Here is a 25,055-nt window from a genome sequence, read left to right as displayed (position 1 = left end):
TGGTTGGCTGAAAAAGAACTATTAATATATACCCACAGTAAAGATATAGGTTTATCCAAAGAATAACTTAAGTTTTGGTTTCTTTTTGGGGTTGACTTTTATTGCAATCCATTTAAAGTTATTAGTTAGCTTAGTTTACATCTAATATTAGCTTAGTTGCTGAACTACACACATTGGGTCCACGCTTATAGTTTCCCGTGTGTGGTTGTATTTGGTTTTTCACTTTTGGTTTTGTTTCCATTTTTCCTTGTTTGGGTATGCAAATTTTCACGCTTTCTTCTGTTTCCTTCTCCACTTTGATTTGCTTTCTAAACTTTGTACGTGTCTACTGTTCAAATTTCTTTTCTCTGTTTTTGGTTTTTTTTTTTTCTTCGTTTCTCATATTTTATCATGATGATTTTTTACATATTATTTAGAGCTAAAGCAACCAAAGGATCAATGTAAATCAAGATGAACGCATAAACCCAAAAAATGTTCAAGACAAATGGCTTTTATCCTCTTTTTGTCCTCTGTCTAAATCCTTTTTGTGTTTTAAATATTGTCAGTAGTCTTCCCATCTAGCCATTGCCGTTTTCAATTTATTCCACCTTCTCGCCATCATCATGGATGTCTCTGCATTTGCGGGCTGCTCTAAAATCAATTTCGTATGATAATCTAAATTTAAATTAAAATCTCATGGCGGGATGATCCACACTGTCCCCCAAAATGGCCTGGCTGGTCTTTCTTGTTCACACAGAAAAAGCAATTCTTACGCCTTAAATTAAAATTATATTTATATCGCCTGGGCCGCCACCGCCTTCACGGGGTTCGTTCATGTATCGGAATCGGACCTGGAATGGAAGTGGAGGATATGACTTTTCTTATTCTGGAAAAGAATATCAATTAATGGCCTCTTACTTACCAATTAAAATAGGTCTGCGACCCGTGACAATTGCGCTCGGTGCCGCACCACTTGGATTGCTGGAGCGCCGGACAGGGTCGTCCTCCTCGCTTGCCATGCTTGATCACCTTGCGGTAGCGATGCATCTCGCCAATGCCGCAACTCTTGCTGCAGGCCGTCCACTCGGACCAGTGGCTCACCCGGCAGTCGCGGCGCCTCTGTGACGAGCTCCTCCGGCGGGAGGACGGGCCACCGCCGCCGGCTCCATTTGTGGACTGCGACTGGGACTGGGTCAGGTTGGAGGTATTGAGGCTGTTGCCGGAATCCGTGGCACGCCGATAGCTGCTGGCAATGCTCTGCAGGATGGCATGCTTGTCGTTCTTGGGCACCACGCTGACCACCTGACCAGGAGCCGGCTGCTGGCTATTGTTGTAGCTGTAGCTGCAAGGGAAGAGAGAAATATTTTTAAGTGACTTTGGTTGAAGGAATGTTGGAAGTTAATTAGGAGGCCTATGATTACCCATCTTTCACTTAAATTTTATAAGAAAAATACATGAAAATACCATCAATTTACTTAAATAATACTTATTTTCCCTTTTAACTTTATTCTACAAGTGGTTTACGTTGGGAAAAGTTAGACCCAAACTCCTTGTGGCATTTAATTTCCTACTGAATTTGCTTTGGTGGCTTAACTTTGCCATATTACACATACGCCCTGTGTGCCTGGCTTCCTTTTTTTTCCGGCCAAGGTGTGCCTGCCGTTCGTTGCCTGCTCACGTTTGTTATTTTAGCACATCAACTGTGGAAAATTTCAATTTAAATTTGCCTTTTGCCAGCCTTCGTGCCTGACAGACACTGAGCCTGGTAGAACCACAGTCCCAAGCCGGGTCCCATCCCATCCCATTCCATTCCCGAACTCGATCCACGAGGTTTGGCTGTGGCGCTGCCTGGCTTCCTTCCTTCCTTCCTGGGCAACTTCCGTGTTTTGTTTCCTGCAGTTTTTCGTTTATTTGCATACACATGCCGCCGCCGCCGTCATCGCCTCCGCCGCTTGCAAAATCGCGCAAATAATAATAAAAAATCAAAAGGCAGACGGAGCAGGACGAACAGGCGCAGTCAGACACTGACGAAAGGAGAGTGAGGCAGAAGGAAGGAGCAGGCAGCTGGAGCAGGACTGGCAAATAAATTGGCAAAAAATATTGAAAGACCCAGAGAAGGAACGCGAAAGCGCCATGGGCCCGACGAAAATAATGAGGAAAATTCCCAAATTGAAATTACATACAGCATTTTTCCTCTTTTTTTTTCTCCTTTTCCATTTTCAGTCTGAAAAAGACGAGTACCTTTAGCAGGCTTGAATTTTCTTCCTGGGAACGTGGAAGTTATTAGCGACAATTTGCTTCGATCATGTTCTTGGCAATTACCGTTAGATGAGCACATCAAAATGTATTAAGTAAATGTTGTTTCACGAGCAATTTTCATTTGCATTTTCACACAGCTGGCTCAGCCGGGGGAAAAGTGACTCAGGGCCCTCGGACATGTGATGGGGGGAAATTGCTCATCAAGTCGAGGCGAATTTGTTTTTCAAATTGCAAAAAGCGTCAGCAAAATCGGATTAATATAAAGTAATTTGTTTGACTCACAATGCATAATTAAACTGACAATTGTTTCAAATTTAATAGTTTTCAATTCAATTACTTTAATATATTTGTCGGGAATATTATTGGAAAATGAGAAAATCATCAGGGAAATATTAAATTATGGTGCAGCAATTATTAGTTATAAACTTAATATTGAAATACAAAATAGAGCAATAACTTTATATTTTCAAACCAACAAAGTTGTGACAGGCATAAGGAAGTTTTTCTATTTATATTATTAAGAGTTGTATTTCGTCTCAAATATTCCTCAATTCTAGCCTCTTTTTCCAATAATAGTATATTTTATTTAACATAACAGTAACACGAATAAATTATTTTATTTCACTAATATAAATCGTACAAACATAGTTCATAATTCTATATAGCAACACACAAATACACAGTTTTCCATTTTCGATCAAAAATCAGAGAATCGTGCAGCAGAAGACCTCTCCAGAGGGTTGGGCATACACTGTGGCTACTGGCGGCTGGGCACCCACCACAACAGTCTGTCTCATGGGCGGCGGACCCACAACCACGGGCGGTGGCGGGGCTCCAATGATCACAGCTGGCGGCGGCGGCGGAGCAATCACTACGGGCGGAGGAGCAAATCCAATGCCCACTCCCATGGGAGGTGGACGTGGTGGTCCTCCAATGTTGATACCGACATTTACACGAGGCGGCGGTGGTCCGTAGGCGATTCCTGGACCCTGGCGAGGTGGTCCTCCGTAGCCACGTCCTGGAGGTGGCATCTTGACCGATGGCTAACGACTGACTGGCCAGCACTTTCTGGACGAGTGGCTCCTAGGGTTCAGCCATAGCTCTTATCTTCGCCGCCGCCTCGAGTGGCCGCTGGTAATTAACTATCAATTACTGTGATTTCTATTCTTTTTTTATTTTTGGGGGCTTCTGTTTCTTCCGCTGATTAGATATGCGATAGGCGAAAGCGGGGGAGCTTACACCTCCAGGCTGATAAGAGAAACACCCGGTTAGCGATAAGATTTCGTTTAATTAAATGTATTTGATATGGTTGTGATATGGTTCTGATTCATGGGTTTCACTTGCCTTGCCTTGGGGGAAGCCCCTGACCTCGGGATCTAGGAAATGGTGCATTTGCAAGGGCAACATTTACGTTTAGGTGGCTCTGCTGCTATGTCCCTCTTCTGCATGGGCGTCTCCGTTGGCTGCTCCTGCTGCTTTTGAGGATTATTCTCCTGGGTCAAGGCCGCACTCAGGGAATATCGTTTGCCGAACTTGTCGTTACTCTGCTCGGAAATCTCACCCACCAAAACTGTGCCAATGGGAGTGGGAGGCTCCACAATCTCCTCCGTGATTTCTATGACTTCCGTAACATTGCCGTTCGGAGAGGACTCCACCAGAATTTCTCTTTCCACCACTTCTACGACGGGAGGATCGTCTATAACCAAATCGGTTAGGATAAAGCTATTAAGTGGCTTTGCCTTTGGTTGCGGATTGGCAGGTGGTGGGCTTGGGGTTGGAGTAACATCCACAGACTCCACAATTATCTCCTGTTGAGGCTGGTTTGGTGGCGGTAACCTCAGTTTCAGTGGAGGAGTGGGCGGAGGACTGGGCGTTGGGGTAACATCCAGGGATTCCACTATCACTGCCGTTTCCGCCAGGCTTGGTCGCGGTACAAAACCCACCGCGACAGGTTCTTCCAGTGAAGGACTACGTGGTGGTGTATTGATTGGTGTAACTTCAACAATCTCCACATATGCCTCGGCTTCGCTCAAGCTCTTAACTTCCACCTCGGGACTTTGCTGAGCTGTGTAGTACGAATTGACTTCCTCAACTTCCACATAGTTATCGGCTTCGATAAGACTCTCTCGGGAGATGAAAGGAAACTGTTCGGGCGGAGGCGATGACGTTGGTGTAACCTCTAGCGATTCCACAACCAGTTCCTGCACCATACTAGAGCGGGGCATAATATTAGTGGTTACCACCGATCGTAGTGGAGGATCTTGGATGACTTCAACCTCTTCCACAATTTCTGGCTCTTTTTCAATTTCGATATTTTCAACAATACTTTCAACAAAGCCCGCCTGGGGAATTATATCAATTTTAACTGGAGGAGGAATATTAGGACTTACTTCAGCTACTTCTATGTCTTCTACAATGGATTCCACGTAGCCAGATCGAGGTGGAAAGCCAATAGGAAGAGGTGGTCTTACGGGTGGATCATCCTCTTCTGTGGTTTGTATATTTTCCACAATAGTTTCTACCAAGCCAGCCCTAGTAGGGATATCAATTTCAATAGAAGGTGTAACTGGAGGACTCACTTCTTCTGTGACCTCTATAGTTTCTACAATAGATTCTACCAAGCCAGATTGAACCGGAACAACTGGCTGTGGAGGTTCCACTACAGGTGCAACTTCAATGGTCTCCACAATTGATTCCACGAAACCAGATCGAGGCAAGTATTCACTTTGCCCTAAAGGCCTTAGTGGTGGTTCAACTTCTGTAGTGATTTCTATATTCTCTATTATAGATTCCACATTGCCGGGCTGAGGATTAAATCCAGTTTGGACGGGTAGCAGGAAGGGAGGATCCACTTCTTGAACTTCAATATTTTCCACAATCGATTCCACAAAATCTGCCTTGGGAACTGCACTTTGAACTGGGATTTGTACAACAGGTTCCGGTTGTGTGATTTCTATATTCTCAACAATGGATTCTGAATCGAAACCATTGGCAGGCAGCAGGAATGGAGAATCAGCTTCTGTCGTAACATCAACAGTTTCCACAATGGTTTCCTCTTCGGAATCGAAACCATTAGTAGGGAGTAGAAATGGTGAGTCTGCGTCTATAGTTTCCGTAACAGATTCAACTACTACATCCATAGGCTCCACTAAACCTCCTGACCGAGGATAAAAAACCTTTGGAGCTGGAGCTGGAGCCTGTAGGGCCTGGGATGCTGCAGCCACTTCAATATTTTCTATAATTCTGGCCACAAATCCCGGCTGCGGAATGAATTCGGGTTCCTGTTCAATCTGAGCTGGAACTATAGCTGCAACTGGAGCTGGAGTTGGAGCCGGAGCAGCAACCACTGTCACTGTCTCCACAACGGTCTCTGTGGGAACTAGATTCACCCGTGGAATGTAAGAGAATGGAGCAGGATCCTCTGATCCCACAATTACATCCGTTTGCACCACTTCAGCGATGGGGGAAAGCGAAGAAGGCTGCTGAGCTCCCGACGGAAAGAAACCCGTCTGCACTTTAAGCTGTGGCGGTGCATAAGCCGGAGGATCCACTTGGTCAACGATGATTTCCTCCTGCACCACTCTTGTATGCTTCAGGGATTCCCTTGTGGTCTCCTTGGTCTCCGTTTGCCAGACAACAGTTGTGAATTCGTCGGAAGCTGAAGTGGTGTCCAAAATCTCCTCGGCTTCCTTCTCCACCGAGAGATCCAAGTCCGTGGAGGGATTGGGCGAGGGCTGGGTCCAAAAGGCTTGGGGTTTCCAGACCACATTAAAATCCACTTCGTCCTCCTCGTCGGTGGGCGTGAGGAATGGCGGAGAGGTCTCTGGCAGAGGGGGCGGCGGCGATGCCTTTTGCTTGTGATGATGATGATGATGATGCTTGCTCCGAGGCTTTGGTTCTGTGTCCAAAACAATCACCTCCTCCGTTTCCACAACTTCAACATTCTCCTGCCGCTGGTGATGATGATGGTGCCGATGGTGATGGTGATGATGCCGTTGCTTTGGTGCCGGGGATCCCTCGTTGATGTTGACCACCTCGATGGTCTCCTGGATCGTGCCACTACTGGTGGCTATCGTTTCTATCGTTTCGTTAACACTTCGCTCCTCCACGATGGTCGTCTTCATTTTGTCTCGTTCGTTAACCATAACTGAAACCTAAAATGCTTTGTTCGGCCCATTTATACTCGATGTTTATGTCATTGGAAATATATTTTCATGCGTTAAATCCTTGGTTACAGATAAGATAGTTACTATATCTATATCTAAGCAATGTGGCAACTATTTGTCTTCGACCCCGACGGCTGCTGTTGTTGTTGCTCTTCTTGTGCTTTTTGCTGTTGGTTTTCGGTCTCTAAAAAAAAAATTGTTTAGGCTTATGCTTTGACCATAACATTTTCGACTGGCTTTTCCATTTTCCTTACTGTTAATTGAGTTTGCGGAATTTTTCGTCTGCCGTTGACGTCGCTGATTGTGGTTGGCTGCTCCGGCGATTACCGTGAAAGTGGCTGGCGGGATTCCGGACATGTTGCTGGCACTTAACTCTTCGTCTGATTACACTCGATGGCCGGCCATTCCTCCAGTTTTATAGGCCACCCGCGACGACATCGACGACGACGGTGGCGGATCCATCGATAAGATAGTAATTACTACAGAACTGGTCCGCATGCGAGTTTGGTATTTGGCAGACTTATCACGGTTGCCGCCTTCCTTTGGCCTCGCCTTTGTTTCCGCCCCTGTCAAAGTGCCAGGAGAGGCTCGCTCTTGGCACTCGAACACGTCCCGTGATTGTCATTAAATATGCAGGTTACCAGTGCCAATGGTGCCAAAATCCACTCGGCCAAAAGTGGCACAAAAATAGACCAGAGCGGGCCGGAAGGGAAACAGTGGAGCCCGGGCTCAGTGCTGGATGCTGGATAAGACTGGAACTGTTAGCAGGGATTAGTTTGTAGTTCGCCTCTCGCCGAGTTTTCTGGGGCGGCTTTTTAAAGATGCAGCATTACCCAGGTACGTGCCAGCAGGGCTGCTGCTCGTCCTCCTCCTCAGAAAGTGGTGTAATGCGCCTTTGGAGTGTGCCAGAAAAGCTGTTTTCTTTCCACCCACTCGTTGCTCGTTGTTTTTCCAACAGCTCGGGGCTTGGCACGTCGCTTTAAATATGTGAATGCGAATATCCTAGCATGAACATATATCCCAGAGTGTTGAAAGTAGTTGGTCTTGAGTTAGGGGAAAGCACTTTGCGCATATGTTAAATAGGGCCAATTGAGGCTCTTTCTGCACTCCAGAACAGATTACGTATACGCAATGTGGCATTTAAAGTTTAGTCTTGGCCTGAAACTTAAACTTAAGCCGGTTACGCGTTTAATGTCAACGCTTGCTTAGTAAATACTTTGGATAATAGTTCTAACAGAGAATAAATATGTTGTTACACTGGGGCCCACCCGACAATATCTTTTGATTAATCATTTGTTTTTGTCCATTGATAAAAAAAAGATAACGTTTTTTTGTACCCGTTTGTTTATGGTGTGCTTAACACACTGACATTGTAATATTATTCCGGAAATTCAAGGCTGTGGAGCCCTGAACTGGCTGTTTGTAACTAACTCAAGAAAAAAGAGCTTAAATCTGATAAATTAAAGTTATTTTTTTAATATTAACAATAAGATAGAAATGAACTGGAAATTATTGTACAAATTTCATTAAGAATGCTTTATTAGCTATAAAACAGAGCTAAGTAAGAAATCATTAATGAATGTTTGATATATAAAAAAACATATGACTAATTTCTTATCTTTGTTTCTCAGGCTGACAGACTCTCATGCTTAGAAACAGAACCATATTTTGGGAAGTCAAACAGCGAATGATTGCGATTATATATATTTCAAATCGAAATAAAAATATAAAATTATATAAACGTTCAAGGGAAGTTTTTATTAAACAATTCCTAAACTTAAATTCTAATATTTTTCATTGACCAATTATTTCCCCCATCTTACCCCTAGTTCAGCTCAACAAACTTATAACTTTAGTCACATTTATGGCACTTACATGGGATTCATTTTGGCCAACAGCTGGGAGCGAATGCGCTGCCTCTCGTCATATTGCTGCAACTGTTGCTGCTGCTGGTGCTGTTGCTGCTGTTGCTGCGACTGTTGCTGCTCCGTTTGCCGCTCCCGCTCGATGCTGGCGGAGAGCTCGTTGTTCATCTCGACGTGGTTGTGCTCCGCATCCAGGTGTGTCTGGGTCTGGACCGTTTCGTACTTGCGATCGTCCTCGGCAATGTTGAACACCTCGCTCAGCTCGTACTCCTTCAGCTGAAAGGACACGGCGGAGAGGGGGAATGAGAAGGAATGTTAGTCCCCAGGTCCAGACACATGTGCAGCATATTAATTTACGGGGATTATGTGCCCGGCATTGGCAACACTGTAAGCGGGATGCGTGATGCCAAATGCCAGGAGAGGTAGCAGGACATGGCAGCCAAGGACCGCGAATGGGGACTTGGGACTGGGACCCGGTGTACAGGTGCTCTTAACGCGCTGCTAATTTCAATTTGTGGCAAATATTGACACTGCCACAGGGGTGCAGCAGGAGTGGCAAGGAATGGCCAGGAATGCCAATGGGACGAGAGGGTCCTGAAAATCCGGCAGGATTTTGGTTTAGACACAAGGGAATTCCAGGAAAATGTGCCCCTCGGAAATGGTACATTATAAAAATCAAGGATCTACTTGAAAAATATATAGAAAACTAAGTCAGATTTAGAAGGTGAAAGACTTAAGTTTTTTTATATCGAAATTCAGATTAAAACAGAACTTTCATTTAGAGTATTTCAAGCACGACGCTTCTTTCTGAAAAACTTGAAAGTTTTCCCCCAAAAACACTCTACTTCTTCCGACCTTCTTCCCAAACGATATACCTCATTTTCGCAGACATTTCGAGGGTGTGGAAAACTTTGTTTGGTGCGCTGTCGCGCATTTTAATTTATTTGTTTGGGCCGCTGTCATTTTCTATACACAATACGCAGTGTTATTGTTGTCCCCTCTGCTTTCATTCCCTCTTTTTTTTTCGGTGGCTTATCTTGGTCTACCTTTTTGGAACCAGTGGAAGGCAGTACCTACATTCTGCAAATGCGTCGACAGCGGCGCCAACAACCACAAACAAAAAGCGTAAAAAAGTAAGAAAAAAAAGAAAACAATACAGAAGAGCCGCGTGTTGCTTTTGTGGCATTAAAATACACAATAATCCAGCACACACAAAAAGCTAGAACGCGGCAAGAGGGGGGTCCCTGGTTGGGTCTTGTTGGAAAAACTGTGAAATTCCTTGTGGATTACCCCAGACGGCGAGTGAAACCCCCCGAATTCCTGGCTGCCGAGATTACGTGCCTTTTGCCATTTTACCATTCACTAAATGACACACAAATATTCCAGCAATCCGGCCTCGGCCGCACAAAATTTAAGAATTTAATGCTCCCAACTACCTCGATTTAGGGGGGAAGCAAATCAACACATAATTACACTAGGACCTGGGACATGTGCTGGCCATAAAATAAAGCATATAAGTAAATAACTTTCCATTCTGTTGGCCATAAACAAAAGTCGGTTCTGCCTTGGGTGGTTGCGGCTGCTTCGACAATAATGAAAATGCCAGACTATTTGTCTCGAAAATACGAATTTCGTTTGCCCTGAGGGTCTATAGTTTTACAGAAGGACCTGCAAACACGGTCTGCTGACCAATAAAAGACGAAAACTAAAACAAATAAGCTTAATTAGTACTAGGAATTTAATTGAATTTCATAATTAATTAATGGCAAACAAAATGAAGGATAAAATCGAAGAGCCAAATAAAAATGTGATTATTTAATCAAGTGAAATTCAAGAATTATTTCTCTCTATTAACAAAAGCATAGTCCTAGTTACAAGACTAACTGAAATACCCCTAGAAAGAGCACTCTTCAAAGGAGTAGAGGCTTTCACACGCCCACTTTGCAAAGCCTAGAAAATAAAACTAAAATTAGTAGTGTCAAAAAGGCGTTACAATAATACGAGCTGCAGCCACAACCACCAACAAATAAAGAATAATGACCGCACGTACAGTGGGCGACTGACACGCCCACACATAGCTCTAGAAATAAACTGTTTTTACAGTTAGAGAAAAATATTATAAAAAAGGAAACTACAATTAAAAAGCAGAAAATCTAGTACAGGACTTTTTCAAATATTATTATTATTCTATATTTATCTTTCTACTCTATTTAATAATTTTCTATAATTTAAGTTTAGTTTCAAATTAATTATTAAGCAAACATTTCTCTCTGTGCTCTTTTCAAATAAACTATGCAAACGTAGTCGAAACATCTGGCCCTAAGGGGGAGACGCAGTCGGGGAAAATGGACGGAGAGCCCGAGGCATAAATTTTATGTGCGCTTCCTTTGGCCACACATAAAAGCAATTTTGATGAGCGACCCAGGGCATTGTAGCCGTAAGTGCGCCACTTTCTGGATGTCTTGGATGTCCAGCAATATAATTACAATGCTCGAATTCCTTGGTCCTTCCTCCTGCTACTGCGCCGTTGTCCAACTCCCCCCCATATCCTTGCCCCGAATATATGTATATATCCTTCTGTACTATATTGGGGCGTTTTTACTACCGTCGAGGGTTCTTTGTTGCACTGCCGTACGGAATGGCTTGCCACGTCCTTTACGTCCTCTGTCCCCGAGTCCTTTGTGTCTGGCAGGCCTAATGGATTGGCATTTATTAAGGAGTGCAGAATAATGTTTATTGCAGCGCTTGAAAACAATGGCAAATACGGCTGGGGTCCTATATAAGGATAATGCAGGACGTGTCTCAAGGCGAGGTAAGTGAAATGCGAAACAGTTTCCTTCTGGTTTAGGCCGGCAATATGGGAATTCAATCAATTGGGTATAACCTCTAATCGGAACAGTAAGTGAAAGCATAGGGCAAAGGAAAGATATTCAATTAACAAGGATGTTTAAGTCTGGAGTTACTTTTTATTATTTTGTAAAAATGTAAATCTTTCCTTTTATTAAATAAAGTAGCTGTAACAAATATTTATATTCAATAACAATTTAAAATTAAATAATATTCCATAATACAATTTCCTGGCAAACGATTTTAATTGCTTTTTTCCTTCCTCTTGACACATTAATTAATTTTCAGCTAATTTTTATACCCTTGCAGGGTATTATAATTTCAGTCAGAAGTTTGCAACGCAGTGAAGGAGACGTTTCCGACCCTATAAAGTATATATATTCTTGATCAGCATAAACAGGGGAATCTTTCTAGATATGTCAGGAAGAAATCGATTTTTTTGCCATTTTTGCGAAATTTGATAAGGGGTTACATCATTGAAATGTTTGATTTTGATAAAAAATTGAATTTTTAAAATTTTTAAATGAAGTATGCAGATTTATTAACTGTAGAAAATCTTGCACAGAACAGTTTTCCGATTTAAAATTAATGCTCTTTTGGCCGAGTTATGATATTTTTAATTTTAAAAAAATCAATAAGTTTTTTAATATAAAAAATCCGATTTTATAATACAAAATAATATTTTTCTAAGTCAAGGAATCATTTCCGACCCCATAAACCACATATATTCTTGATCAGCATCAACAGGGGAATCTTTCTAGACATGTCCGGAAGAAATCGATTTTTTGGCCATTTTTGCGAAATTTGATAAGGGGTTATCATTATTAAAATTAGCAAAACTGGCCAAAAATTTTGATTTCTTAAAATTTTAAATTTGGTATGCAGTTTTTTGAAATTAATAAAAACTAACACAAAACTGCTTTCCGAATCGAAATTAATGCATTTTTGGCTTAGTTATGATATATTTTAATTGTTACCTGCAAGGGTATACAAACTTTGGCCGGCCAAAGTTATCTTTATTTCTTGTTTTCATTTATATTTCATCTATAATTTCTAATTCAATTTGTAACTTTGAAAGCCAACCAAAAATGAATATTAATTTCTGAAAGCTGGACTGTCAACGGCTTTAATTTGTTTACATTTCCTCTTAACACATTTCTGCATTTCCCGCTGAAATTCAGCACGCAAATAATTATAAGGTAATTAGCCTTATTTCCGACATTTTTTTGCCCGCTGCCCATTTGGTTTTTCCCGTGCGTTTCTTTTTATTTACTTTTTTTCTCGACGCTCGATCCCGGTAGCGAACTCAACTGATTTATAAAGCGCATTAACACCAGGATACGATACGCCCCTCCGCACGCACACCCGCACACTCGCACACTTGCACACCCTTATGCCATAGCACACACACACACTCGAAACACGCACAGCCATTACACATGTTTGCACGGTATGTTTATGTGTGCTGTTGACGCCATTGTAATGCTAATGGCTCATTAGCACTTTGATATTTTCGCTCGGGATTTTTTCTCTCGGTTTTTGGTTTTTCGAAAAAGTCATTAGGGTTGCCCCGAGTGGCGGGAAAGGCATTTTGACTGCTAATTTGCTGTTAATTAACTTGTTTAACCTTTTTTTTCTTTCTATTGTTGTTTTGCTCCTGGGCAGGCTGAGGAGCCTGCCTTTACTCCACTCACCTTGATAAACTGGAACGTGGCAATGGGCGGCAGGCGCTTGCTCTTCGGATAATAAAAGCTGCCCGCCGGATGGCCAGGATAACGCGAGGTGATCCGATAGATGACACCCTGCGGTGCTGTTGGCCAATTTGGAGCCGTAAAGGTGAACCCGTTGTCCGTGCCGGCATCCAAGGGATCCAGCTCAACGGTCACGGTATCGATCCAGGAGCCACCCACGCAGAGCTGCAAGCGAAAGGAGGGTATTAAGCCAGGAAGTAGAGAGAGATTTTGGCGGTCCAACTAATTTAATTAATTACCTGCTTTAATCTTAAAGATTCTTCTTTTGTTAATTATATAAAAATAATCTTTAAAGCATCTACTATTTACTGCAGAAATTATTTTCGAGGGGGGTTGCCTGACAACCAATTAATTTTTTCAAAGCGAATTAACGCATGACTGAGCTAGTTAATTAAAATTATACAATAGCCAAACAATTAAGTTTAAACAGGATAGTAAATTCAAAAATGATATTAAATTGATTAAAAACCAATTAGGCATTTTGCTTGGGGGAAATAATTCTTTAACTGTTAATTAATTCATTATTAAAACAGTTTTTTAATAGGTTTTTTTGTTAAATGGTTATTAATAAGCTGGACTAAAAAGTTAACCCTTTGACAAATTGATGTTTACTTTTACTATTTACTTTTTTATTTCCTTTAAGTTATTAAAGAGACTAAAAATAATTTTATAAATATTAATCGAGAGCATGAGCTATATTTTAGCTGGAAAGTAAAAGCTTAAACATTTATCTTTTCATAGGGAAACATCTTATTTTTGGTTATAATTTCTCCAGAAAATTGAAACTAAATCAAACACTTTATAAAGATTCCCCCAATCATTGCTTCCCTCAATTTCCCAAAGCCTTTGATGTGGTCATATCGCCCTAATTCTACTGCCTTTTGAACATGTGCTCTTTATGCAGTTTGAAATACCTGCTCTTTTCAGTGTTTTTCTGCGGGCTTTGCGTTTTATGCTACGCCTGTTGCGGATTGTATTTTGTGGTGCATTGATGGCCAATTCTCACCTCGAACGAATCCACGCCGATGAACCAATCCGGCGAGGGAACAATGCGTGTCATTAGCGAGACCAGGCTGTGATTGCTGTCGACAAACACCTTCGCCTCGCTGCGTCCGGCACCCAATGGAATCGCCGGCATGCTGAACTCGTCGAACACACTCCGCTCCTGAATGGGGGAACCACCAGATGGGGACGTGGAGGTGGAACTAGTGGCAGTGCTGCTGCTGCTGCCAGTTGGGGATTTGCCTGTCTGCATCTGCTGCTGCTGCTGTTCGCCGGCATTGCTGTCCAGCAGATCCGAGCGACCCGTCTCCGCAAACTGTTTGACGGCCGCCGTCGCCGGCTGTCCGATGTGGTACAGTGCATAGTTGGCATTGTGGGTGCGACCTGCAGGCGAGAAAATGGGAAAACCAGATCATCAGTGGTCAGTGTTGGGCAGTTGAGTTATTTTGCAGTCGAAATTTAAGAGTTTCAGAGCAAAAATTTAGATATTTTGTTAAAAATTTAAATAAATATTTTTCTTAAAATAATTAAATAATATTTGCAACAAATTTATTTACTTTTCTTCAGCTTTATATATCTCCTAGATTTTTTTAAGCCAGAGACCTGCCAACACTGCTTATCGGTGGCAAGTCATTAAAATTTAATGAGCTTTAAAAACCAAACAGAAAGAAATGCTGCAAAAATTTGCAAATATTTGCAATTTAGCAGCTCGTTGTCACTTCTCGTCTCCCACTCTCTGTCATTGCAGAGGGAAGATTTTCTGTTTTTGTGCGAGCTTTTTCAGCGGTTCGCAATGGTGTCAACTTAAGTGGCAGATTACGTATACGCAGTGGCTGGCGTCGAATTAAAGCGAAAATTGTTCGTCGAGAGTTGGGGCGTTAAATAAATGGTTGCTATGGGAAATCGGTATGGGAAATTGCGAGAATACTTAATCGTATGTAAAAGAGTGACAATAATTGAAGAGTTTCGAGAGCGCGGAGGCAGCTGTGATGCGGTTTTGGTAAAATAAATGGGGTATATTCTGGGGAAAATATTTAAAAGGAATTATTTTTTTGTGAGGAATAGGATCTTTGTGTGGGTAGAAATACTTCTTTAATTGTTGGGTTTGTTACTTTTTTAATAAATTAAATTTCTTATTCGAATTTACTGGGTTAAGTAGTTAAAATCCTCATCTTCCTTTGGCATTACCCTTTAGTAAAGCCTCTCTGATTACTTGATATCTCCACCAAGGGCCAATCTCCATCTATTTGATTAGCTTCTGAAGTTTATTATCCTTCTTTAAGACCCAGCAACTTCCTGGTCATGTTTATCCTTTGCCTTTGCTCCCGCGCCGCAAGTAATTTAAAACTGCTTCGCTCCAATTCGCGCTGCCCCTCAAAGAGTGTCAACCCGCTCCAATGCCGCCCATTAGCCACCACAGAACCTCCCATAAAACCGACATTCCCATCCCTTCCAGCAGCTCCAGACAGAAGAAGAGCGGAGAGGAGAGGAGCGTAGTGGAGGAGGGCACATCCTGCAGTGGCCTTTGATGTTGGGCCTGCGGTTTTTTGTTTGCATGCTGCTCTTTGGAGGTCTCAGGATCTCGGCCTCATGGAGTAACCTCAACACCAACACCAACACAAACAGCCACAGCCACACCAACACCATCACCAACACACCCTTCGCTCAACTCTTATTTGTCTTCAATTAACATTGCAACATGCCACTTGTGCCACTTTCGCCGCTTTGTCTTCTTTCATCTGTCATTTCATTGCAAGATATTTCTTTGCACTTTTCATTTCCCTCGCTTTTCTTTTCGTTTCGTTTCCGCTTTGCTGCCGCCAGCTTATTTATTAGTTTTCTTCACTCTCTGTGGACTTGCTTTTAATTTAGCTAGTATTTTGTGCCAGTGTAAGACGGCGCAGAGTTCTTTGACAAGAAGCCGTGACTAATGAAAGAGTAAAACTACAAAGCATATTTCTGTCTTTTCAATGTTTGCGCTTTTGAAAAATGCCGCCAGTCACTTTGAGCGTTTTCCCAGACCAACGAACTATGTCAAATGAAATATTATTTATTTTCGCTGGCACACTTTTCTTCACCTTCCTGGCCACTCCGTGTAATTGACAAGTTCCGTAGCTGCTGTCCAATGTGGATTTGGGCAAAAAAAGAGAAAAAAACGTTGCCGAAAAAGGTCCCGTCCGGAGAGTTTCAGAAAAGTTTCTGGGGATTTTCAGCAGATTTTGTTGCATATTGGCAAACAGGTGCAAAGGGGTGGCAGGACAGGTAGGAAAGCAGATTGGCTAATAAATTGATTTTGGGAAACTGTGTCAACTATGCCCAACGAGTTTCCATGTTATGTACTACAAAATGTGCATACACAGGACCCGGAATCGATGAGAGGATTGCAAGCACTGAGCAGTCTTGCATTTCAATTTACTTTAACATTTTTGGTAAAAGCATTTCTGTTTGGCTTTCTTTATAACTAAACGTTATTGCTACTATTTTAAGCTGGCAAGGAAAGGTCAAATCAGAAGATGCAGCTGTTCACCTTCGGCTGCTTTCGCTTTCACATAAACATAAGCACCACACATTAAGGGCAACCCATGGGCGATCAATCAATTACAAAAGGGCCACAGAATAAGCATAATAAATTTGCAATTAAATGCTTAAATTGTGCAAATGGTTTCCCGATATAAGGGACCTCCCTTCCGTGGTCAGTGTCCGCAGTCCGCCACTTAAACGACCGCACAACGCTGTCCCTGCTCCTGGTGCCCGCGGGGCGCTATTCGGTCGGCCAGATAAATGGCGCTGTAAAAATACCAATTTCTGGGCCACTGCGATGAATGGCGGGGGCGTAATTAATGCTTAATTATGCACATTAAAAGCCAAAAACAGCCACGAAGCTGACGGAAATTACTGCCAAGCCACGGACCGTCGTGTGTGGCACGTAATATAAATGCAGGCCACGTATGCCCCATAAATTTCAGTTAGCATTCGAATGAGAAGACATTGCGCATACGCCCCGTATAGCGTTTCCAGTGTTTGCTCTCACTGTCTCTGCCTCTGTCTCTGTCTCTGCCTTGCCATATCATAATTGAAAATCGGACAACCTTGCTCGGTCATAACAACAACATTGAAACATAATATCTAAAAAGTGCAATCTGGCAGCTGGCCAAAACACAACTGCTGCCATGACTCATAGAAAACTCTCGCCTCCTCTGGCGTATGGCTTTTTAATTGGCAGAAAATATGCTCGAGCAGGAGAGTAAGACAGAGAGAGAGAGACCGAGTCAGGTATTAATAAATGTATAAATTCAGCCAATGTGACACACATTTCTTTCAATTTATGACGCACAGCTGACACACTTTTCCCCCCCCCCCCCCCCCCCCCCCCCAAGCACACACTATCTCCACACACATTGACTTTTGTCAGGTTTTCCTCTGCGAAAAATGAATTACGAGTTGGTCCTTTTTTTGTTTGTTTTGTTTGTGTTTGTTTTCGTTTGGCTGGATGCTCAATTTCCTGCGATTTCCGCAACGAAAAAATTTAATTATAGGCCATAAATTTGAATTTAATAGCCTAGGCATTAAGTCGCAGGCACAGGCATTGTCTTTTGCACGAAAAAATAAATACAAGAAAAAGAAAGTACACATAAATAAGCCAGGAGGAGAAGGATTAACGCAGCAGCTGAACACGACAAGTGAGGAAAAGGCTGGGAAAACCCCGTAGCACTGGCGGAAAACCGAGTGAAATGAGTGTGTCAGCACGTGTGCCATTTGATGGAATGCTATATGCGTGTGGCCATGAGTATATCCAACGCTTAAATGTTGATCCCCGAGCAGAAATCCATCAAAGCTTAATTCTCTCTCGGGTAAAATGAATAACGTTCTCCGCAAATATAGCACTCACATTTATTTATATACACATGTTATCCATAGATATTTGTTTGGAGTGAAGCAATTAATACGAGCTCGCATATATAATTCACTCTAATATTTCCATTAAGATTGATGAACAACTTTAATTGAAGGCCCGCCAGAGGTGGAGTTGCCTTGATTAATATGCTCTCTAACCACATACTCATTTGCTATTGCAATTAGCTCGATATATATATCAAACGCAGTATCAATCTCCCGCAAATCTATTGAGCAGGCCGCTAATTAAAAATTCATTTTTCCCTCGCCCCAGCGATGTCCCCACCGTTGTTATATTTGCCTTTCTATGCACGCAGCTCTCTCACTTAATTATGTATGTCAAATTTAATTGGCTTGTCAGTCCAGGCAAATAGCAAATGGCACTGCCTGAAATGCCGACAGACACGCTATAAATACATTACAGCCCAAAAAATCCCGGTGTGAGGAGCGAAATATAATAGAAGCGCACACCTGGCGTATACGTAATTTGTGTGTGCCTTTGCCTGTATTATAATCATTGCTCTGTGCACATGCGAATATCATTTCATGCTAAATAAATATTTGCATTTAAACCTAATTTCTGCTGGCACACACGTAAATCTAAAATTTAAGGCCTGGGCGGGAGAGAGCAAGTCTCCAAATCTCTGACAATGTCACATGTCAGGGAGTGAACTGTGAGCTGCCTTAAGACACATCCACAAATGAAGCCACCACCACCAGCACCTAGAGTGACATTACGCATACGCCGCATATGCTGGATGCAGAATGCTGCCATTTCCATGCGCCCAATAAACCCAAGGAAGTGGAATGAGCGACTACGACTGCGTCTGCAGATGCAACTGCGACTCCAACTCCAACTGCGACTGCGACTGCCACTGCCTGTTAATAGTAATTTCTGTCATATTTGCCAAAGCAACTTGCAGTCACGACGCCCGATAAAATGTCAACTTGACTTGACGTTGCCTGTGATGTGGTAACCTAGATTTCGCTAAGGCACTAAGGCATCAACACCGAGTACGTGGGAGATTGCCAGGCACTTCCCCAAGACCCAACCAAGTCCCTGCCTCCCAGCTCAACCCACTTTTGTGCTTGGAGCAACCGCAACAGACACGCAGAGAATATCAAATCTTGGAAGCCACCAGGCTTAGGTGCTACGCATATGGAAGAGAATAATGTGATTTGGTGTAGATACTACTGACTTGATTTTATGAATTAAATTTAAATAGTAAATTATAAATTAAAGTAGTTTTTAATATTTTAGTCTCAAATTTAAGCTAAAATTAGTTGAGTATTTTTAAAGTTATTTTGTATATTAATATATATATATTTAATTTAACTTCATTTTTCTCCCAGTGTTTCGTTTCATTGTCAGCGTTTTGGGTTGCTCTTTTAAGTTTAATGGCTGCAGGGTTGAAGGATTTTTAGTTGCATCCTGTGGCTGCCTCTCTCGGCTTTATCTCTGTTAATTAATGCGTGCAGCTACATGTCGGGATTAGGCCAAGATGTGCCTGGGCCAGAAGCCATCAGCTGGCCAATTATGTTGGCAAACAAACAAGCAGGCATTAGACTTGTCACTCGGCCCCATTTTCCTTTGCTTTTTGTCCTCAACATCTTGGCCCTCTCCTATTGACGCCCTCACAATGAGCTTGCTCTGATGCTCTGATGTTTGTGTGAGGCTCAGAGGGGATTACAAACGAAATTGACCAAAAACATAACAAGCTAACAAGATGCCTGTTTGCCCGTCTAAAGAGCACCGAAGCACTAACAATGGCCGAGGCGAGCAACAACAGTTTATAAAATCATGTGACAAATGAGGGTTGCTTAGCCTAGTTAGCTGTAGGTCCTTGCGCCGCCAGGCTCTCTCCTATTTATCTGTCTACTCCATCTGTCATTTGTCCTGGACCGCCTGTTCTTTATGACTTATGTATGTCTCACTGTGCCAAATGAGTGTGCCAATTATTTGGGATTTTTTTTTGCTTTTAGAAACTAATTTCTTGAAAGTTAAGTTAAGTTAAATTTGTTAACATGTTGTCTTATTTACATAAAATTTGTCTATACTTATAAAACACATTATCCTTGGCTACAAAATAAATAAATCTATCTCTTCTGGGCAAGAAATTTGTCAACTTGTTTGTTGTTTCAACAGATTTCTATCAGTGTTGACTAATGAATTGCCTTGGCAAATGTCTGTGGGCCTTAGCAAAAACCAAGTTTTCGGTTCAAAATGTCCTGGGTAAGTATTGATTTTCACTGATATCCTTAATGTCTATTTAGACTGCTGGTTGGAGAGCATATACACACCTCACACAAGTCCCCGAATTCAACACCTAAGGGCATACATTTTTTTGTATCCCTCCAATCCCTGCACAATTTCTAAATGTTTTTTTCCTGTTGCCTGTTTCCTGTTGCCTCCTCCGGCTGGAACTGAAATGGAATGTATGTTGGGTTTTTGGCTTACTTTCGGGCTACATTCATTATAATGGCTTATTGTAGCATGAAAAGTGTGTCAGTCATGTTAGACTGCAGTGGCAGGAAGGACGAAGGACGAATCACGAAGGGAAAGCAGCCCAATGATAGTGGACTGAATGCATTGTCCTTTGTTTGCACTGCACTAAGCAAACACAAAAGCCAGACATTACCCACGCTAAAACAGGACCAGGACCAAGCACATCCTTCATATACACACACACACACACTGCACACACCAGCAAGGACTCTCGCCAAACGACACACAAATTGATGAGCATCGCGTGTGCCGAGCCTTTTGTTATGCCAGCGCTTCCATTCTTTTATACTTGCCACAGTTTTTGATTGATTTCTTGCGGCAAGTCAGCGACATTGCCGCCGCTGTCACTCATGCCACCCAGTCATTTCCCATTTCCCATCTCCACTCTGCCACTGACACAATTCCCGAGTCTCTTGGCTCGTAAAGCGGCTAAGAAAAATAAGCAAAAGTCATAAAAACAAACCGAAATGGGACGCGCAGCGTACAGGCACTTGAAATCCCCTGAAACACGCTTCCACATTTAACTGGAAATTTCTGTTGTCGTCAACACATTTGTTGCATTAAAATAATTGAACAAAATTGTAAAACAAATACGTACATGTACAAGCGTCAAATTCCCAGGAAAAGAGATTCGAAAAGGAAATGGAATTAAAGAATTGGTTGGTTGCTACGGCCAAGTAAATAGAAATAAAATACGGCAGGAATTCGTTTCAAGGGAATCAAGTCAGCAAAGCTCACCAATAAATATTTAAATAAAATAAGAAAGTGTTTGATTTCATTTTCAGAAATTAATTAATTCTTAATCAATTAGTTAGACTTGTAAATATATACAAATGTTTTGATTTTCATTATTTATAGATTAAAAATTACTTGTTTGATATATAAACAAAGCCATTTAATTTGTCTAGTTTCAATATCTAAATTTAATTGAATTATCAATCATAGAAAACAATAATGCCATTGCATTTTTTTACAATAATTAATGTAGTTGTTGAAAAGTCAAGTAAAAAGGGAAAAGCTGAAAACGAAAGCTGCTCATTTCCACCATGCAATCCACTCTGGCTGTTTGTGTGCATAAAAAAGTTAATTAATTAAGCCAACGGGAAAATGTATATACCGATGCGAATTGCAACCGCACAAATGCTGTTTCTGCCAATCGATGAAAATGGCAAACACTCCCCACCCTCCGGCATCTGATCCCACTTGATCCGACCCTTTTGCACTCTTCCATGGCTCGCATTGCGACAAAGTGAAAATTAATTAGCACTAGAATCCTTGGACAAAGCCAAAACAAGCTAAAACCAAAACGATCCAACTTTGGGAACGTGCCATGGCCAATCAATAAGTCAAACGCTAAGCTTTCCCCATGAAACATGCAATTTGGGGGGAGGGAAATGCTGGGAAATGGAAATGAAAACGTGGGGGATATCATGGCGCTGACGCTGTACGTTAATTAGCAACTTTATTTAATTAATAAATATATTTAGGGGGCACATTACACACACACACACACTCTGTGCGGGGTACATATAAAACAATTTGGGTATTGTTCCAGCTTAAAATGCAATTGCAATTAAAGTGCAAAGTTCAACAAAATACTCGTGCATTATGCACAACCACAAACGAGCAAATAACGCTCCCTGAGCTGAGTATGCCATGTGTGTGTGTTTGCTGTGTGTGCTGCTGCTGTGGGTGTGTGTTAGCCTTATGTGTTTGTTGTGTACGCTGTGCTCTGCGCATTGCCGCGCATAAATAAACAACGCAAATTTGCAAATATAATGCACATGAAATTTACAAAATGGCTGCAGAAGCGGGGGATTTACGTGTGAGAAAGGGATAGAGAGGGAGCTGGCTGAAAAACTTTTGGACGCGCCAACAAGTTTACACAACAAAATGGCGGCACCCATACAAACGCATAACCATATACGGGAGTGCAGTGCAAACAGCAACTAAAAAAAAAAAATAAATATAAAATAACATTTTTTTATTTTTGTTTTGTCGGTAAACGCAATGTTTATTGAGCTTACAAAACTTTTACACAAGCCACATGAATCCCCATTTAATATTAAGGTAAGGCGGTCATGGAGATTGTGTGTGTGTTTGGACAGAAATTGACTTTGTTAGAGATCTGAGATATAATGGTTATGTTTATATAATGTTGAATATATTGTTTGTGGTTAAAAAGTAAGGGATATAGGGAAAATGGTCGAAAATTAATATGTATAAAGAGATTTTTAATAAATTTAAAAAAAATTGTGCTTTCAAATTATTATTTTTCTTAATTTTCAGATTTCTAGATTATGTAAAGCTCTTATATTTACATTAATTAAGCGGATATTGTTAATTGAATTCTACAGTTAAAATAGTAAAGGATAGTGAAGTTTCTTATTATAAATTTTAATTATTATGAAGCTAAAGGAGGCAATAAATTTATTAAAATGCTTATTTATAACTTTATATATATTTTTTTATATTTATAATATTTATTTAGAAAATAATGTGAATGAGGTTTACAAGATTTTCTTAAATTCATATTTATACCTATAGTAAACTGTGAATGCGAGACTATAACTCTTCCTAGAAATATATTTAAATACTTATGAAGCCTTATAGCTTAATATTTCTCTCAGTGCATTCAGTGATCCTTAGGCCCGCTGTATTTGCACATTGTCATCGCTAGGTGGCGCCCTCAGCAATGACAATAACTACACAACTGACACAACAATGCAGCAGCAGCAGCAACAACAGCGAATGCAGCAGCGAGAAAAGAATCCGCTTTGGCCTGTTTGTTTATTAGTGGAATTTTTAATCAAAGTTGCAAAAGTTGAAGGCAGACATTTTACCTGAAGTTTTTGTTATTCTTGTTGTTGTTGTTAACTCGTAATCAGGCGCCCGCTTGCCTTTGCCTTCTGCTTTCTGGCTTTTCTTCCTGCAGAAGCACCTTTCGCCCACATATACCTTTCATACTCCTCCTCCTGCTGCTCCTGTTCCTTCCCCCCGCAATGTTTATGTAATTCCTTTGGCAGTTTTGTTGGCTAAACTCTTGAAACTTTGCTGCCATGTAAACTGTCAGCGTCTGTACACATACGGCCAAGGAAACGCACACACACACACACACATGAGCAGCTTCAGGACGCTTATCGCACTAAAGTCTAAACTTTTGTTTACACGTTGCGCCCTCGAGACACGCACAAATAAAACATAAAAAATATATATGTATAAAAAGGAGCAGAAAACAAAAATTAAAAAGATAGCAAAAGCACCAGAGCAGCTTTGTTTACCTACGAAAATTTCCCTTAAGCGTCGTGCTTTTCATATTTTTCCTAAAAATATTTCTGACCAGATTTCTGGTTAGACATATTTTATTACATTTTTTATTAAGCTGCTTGAAGGCCTACCAATAGCCTTGTCTTAAGTGCCTGGCCTAGTAGAATAATATTATTTATTTTCTTTAAATATTTCCAGCTTTAAAATGTAATAAATCTAAGATTTTCAAAAAATATATTTCAGCTTGATCGCCTTTTAAATTGAAGTCTCGGTGGAGTTGCAATCAAAATATCTTGCCGCTTTGCATATTTATCAATGCAACGATGTGAATGAAATATTACGCATACGCCCGGTGTGCCAGCGAAATGAAAAAGGGGGGTGGGTTGGGCGCATTGAAAATGAATAACAAACTTGTAGCATACACACTCGTGACTTACATGTGCAACATTTTTCTTGCAATATTTACATATTTAGCATATTTATGCACTCTGGCAGACAGCTGCAATTTCTGACTTTGTTGTTATTTACTAGACCGAACAGCCATTGGCAATGCAAACAGAATGCTAGACATGCCAAAGGACGATACAGGTCGACACAAGCAGTTACCTTAGATTTCACATTTTTGGGACCAAAACCCCCATTTGATTTCTACTCTCATTTCCGACACAAAAACATTTACAACTGTGTTAAGCTGGTAAATAGAAATAGTTGCCATACTTTTTCTAAACTATGTGCTACAAGGCAAATGCTTGACCAGAGAGATCCTCGCTGGGACCGAGGCCGCACAAAAGTTGCAGCACAACAAGGAATAAATATAAATATAAATACGAAGCAAAACAGGGGCAGTAACAACAACACAGAGAGTGGCCACAAGCTGCATAGACCACCGAAAACACACACAAAAACAAACAAAAACAGCAGCACCAGAATTCAATTTCCAATAACGAAAAAATAAAAGAGAAATAACATCAACAATATGGTAGGCAAAAACCACAAAATGGGCAAAGGGAAATGGAAAAGCGGAAAAATATACAGAGCATGGGTTATGGTTAGGCAAAATATTTGATTCGGCCCTTTCGATGCTCTATGATAAAGTAATAATTATTTAACCTTATAGAATATTTTATTTTATCTATATTATGTTGTAAACCATTCTGCTGGCACACAATCTCAGCCTTTTCTATAAATATTACCTAAGCAATATGGACCTTTTGGCTCCTCACTCTTCCACCGAAAACCAAACAGAGCCTGCCTGGCCCTGAAACCTCACTTCATCAGCCACAGCCAGCTTATCCTGGGCCTTCAGCCACATCTTGGCCCGAAAAAACACAAAGGCATACGTTGTCCTAGGACCACACTTGCACAACATATGCCACACACCTCCAAGTAGGTCACCACACCACCGTCACCAGCACACCTCTCGGGCATTGTGTGTCTGTGTGTGGCGCGCAGCTTGTTGAAATATTTCTGTAACAAGCTAGAGAGCAAAATCCCGGCCAAAAGGCAAACAACAGACGGA

The 25,055-nt window shown here is 41.4% G+C and overlaps 3 protein-coding genes across 6 annotated transcripts in view; all 3 read right to left on the bottom strand.

Annotated features, from left to right (window-relative positions):
• Nucleotides 1-80: 80 nt before the first annotated feature.
• Nucleotides 81-25,055, bottom strand: part of mspo (M-spondin) — a 46,260-nt gene continuing 21,285 nt past the window's right edge. For both annotated transcript variants that reach the window (XM_017169354.3, XM_017169355.3), the window contains 5 exons: nucleotides 13,874-14,253; nucleotides 12,811-13,032; nucleotides 8,280-8,545; nucleotides 902-1,321; nucleotides 81-830 (listed from right to left, as the gene is read on the bottom strand). In XM_017169354.3, coding sequence (XP_017024843.1) covers nucleotides 812-830; nucleotides 902-1,321; nucleotides 8,280-8,545; nucleotides 12,811-13,032; nucleotides 13,874-14,253 — 1,307 coding nt within the window. In that variant the 3' untranslated portion in view covers nucleotides 81-811. The remainder of the gene's footprint in view (nucleotides 831-901; nucleotides 1,322-8,279; nucleotides 8,546-12,810; nucleotides 13,033-13,873; nucleotides 14,254-25,055) is intronic.
• LOC108076469 (submaxillary gland androgen-regulated protein 3A) lies at nucleotides 2,530-3,271 on the bottom strand. The gene has a single exon (XM_017169356.3). It carries the CDS (start codon nucleotides 3,267-3,269, stop codon nucleotides 2,943-2,945), a length of 327 nt encoding a protein of 108 aa, XP_017024845.1. The 5' UTR covers nucleotides 3,270-3,271; the 3' UTR covers nucleotides 2,530-2,942.
• On the bottom strand, nucleotides 3,353-6,375 carry LOC108076467 (cytadherence high molecular weight protein 1). 3 transcript variants are annotated; one of them, XM_070284016.1, is made up of 3 exons: nucleotides 4,629-6,375; nucleotides 3,583-4,580; nucleotides 3,353-3,486 (listed from the first exon to the last, which is right to left on the bottom strand). In XM_070284016.1, exons 1-2 carry the CDS (start codon nucleotides 6,360-6,362, stop codon nucleotides 3,615-3,617), a joined length of 2,700 nt encoding a protein of 899 aa, XP_070140117.1. In that variant the 5' UTR covers nucleotides 6,363-6,375; the 3' UTR covers nucleotides 3,353-3,486; nucleotides 3,583-3,614. The 3 variants fall into 3 exon arrangements, with proteins under 3 accessions (XP_070140117.1, XP_041632916.2, XP_070140118.1); XM_041776982.2 differs by having other exon boundaries at nucleotides 3,583-6,375; XM_070284017.1 differs by lacking the exon at nucleotides 3,353-3,486 and having other exon boundaries at nucleotides 4,521-4,563.

This window comes from Drosophila kikkawai, chromosome 2R (genome assembly GCF_030179895.1).
Source record: "Drosophila kikkawai strain 14028-0561.14 chromosome 2R, DkikHiC1v2, whole genome shotgun sequence".
NCBI lineage: Eukaryota > Metazoa > Arthropoda > Insecta > Diptera > Drosophilidae > Drosophila > Drosophila kikkawai.
This window is presented reverse-complemented; position numbering and strand designations above follow the sequence as displayed.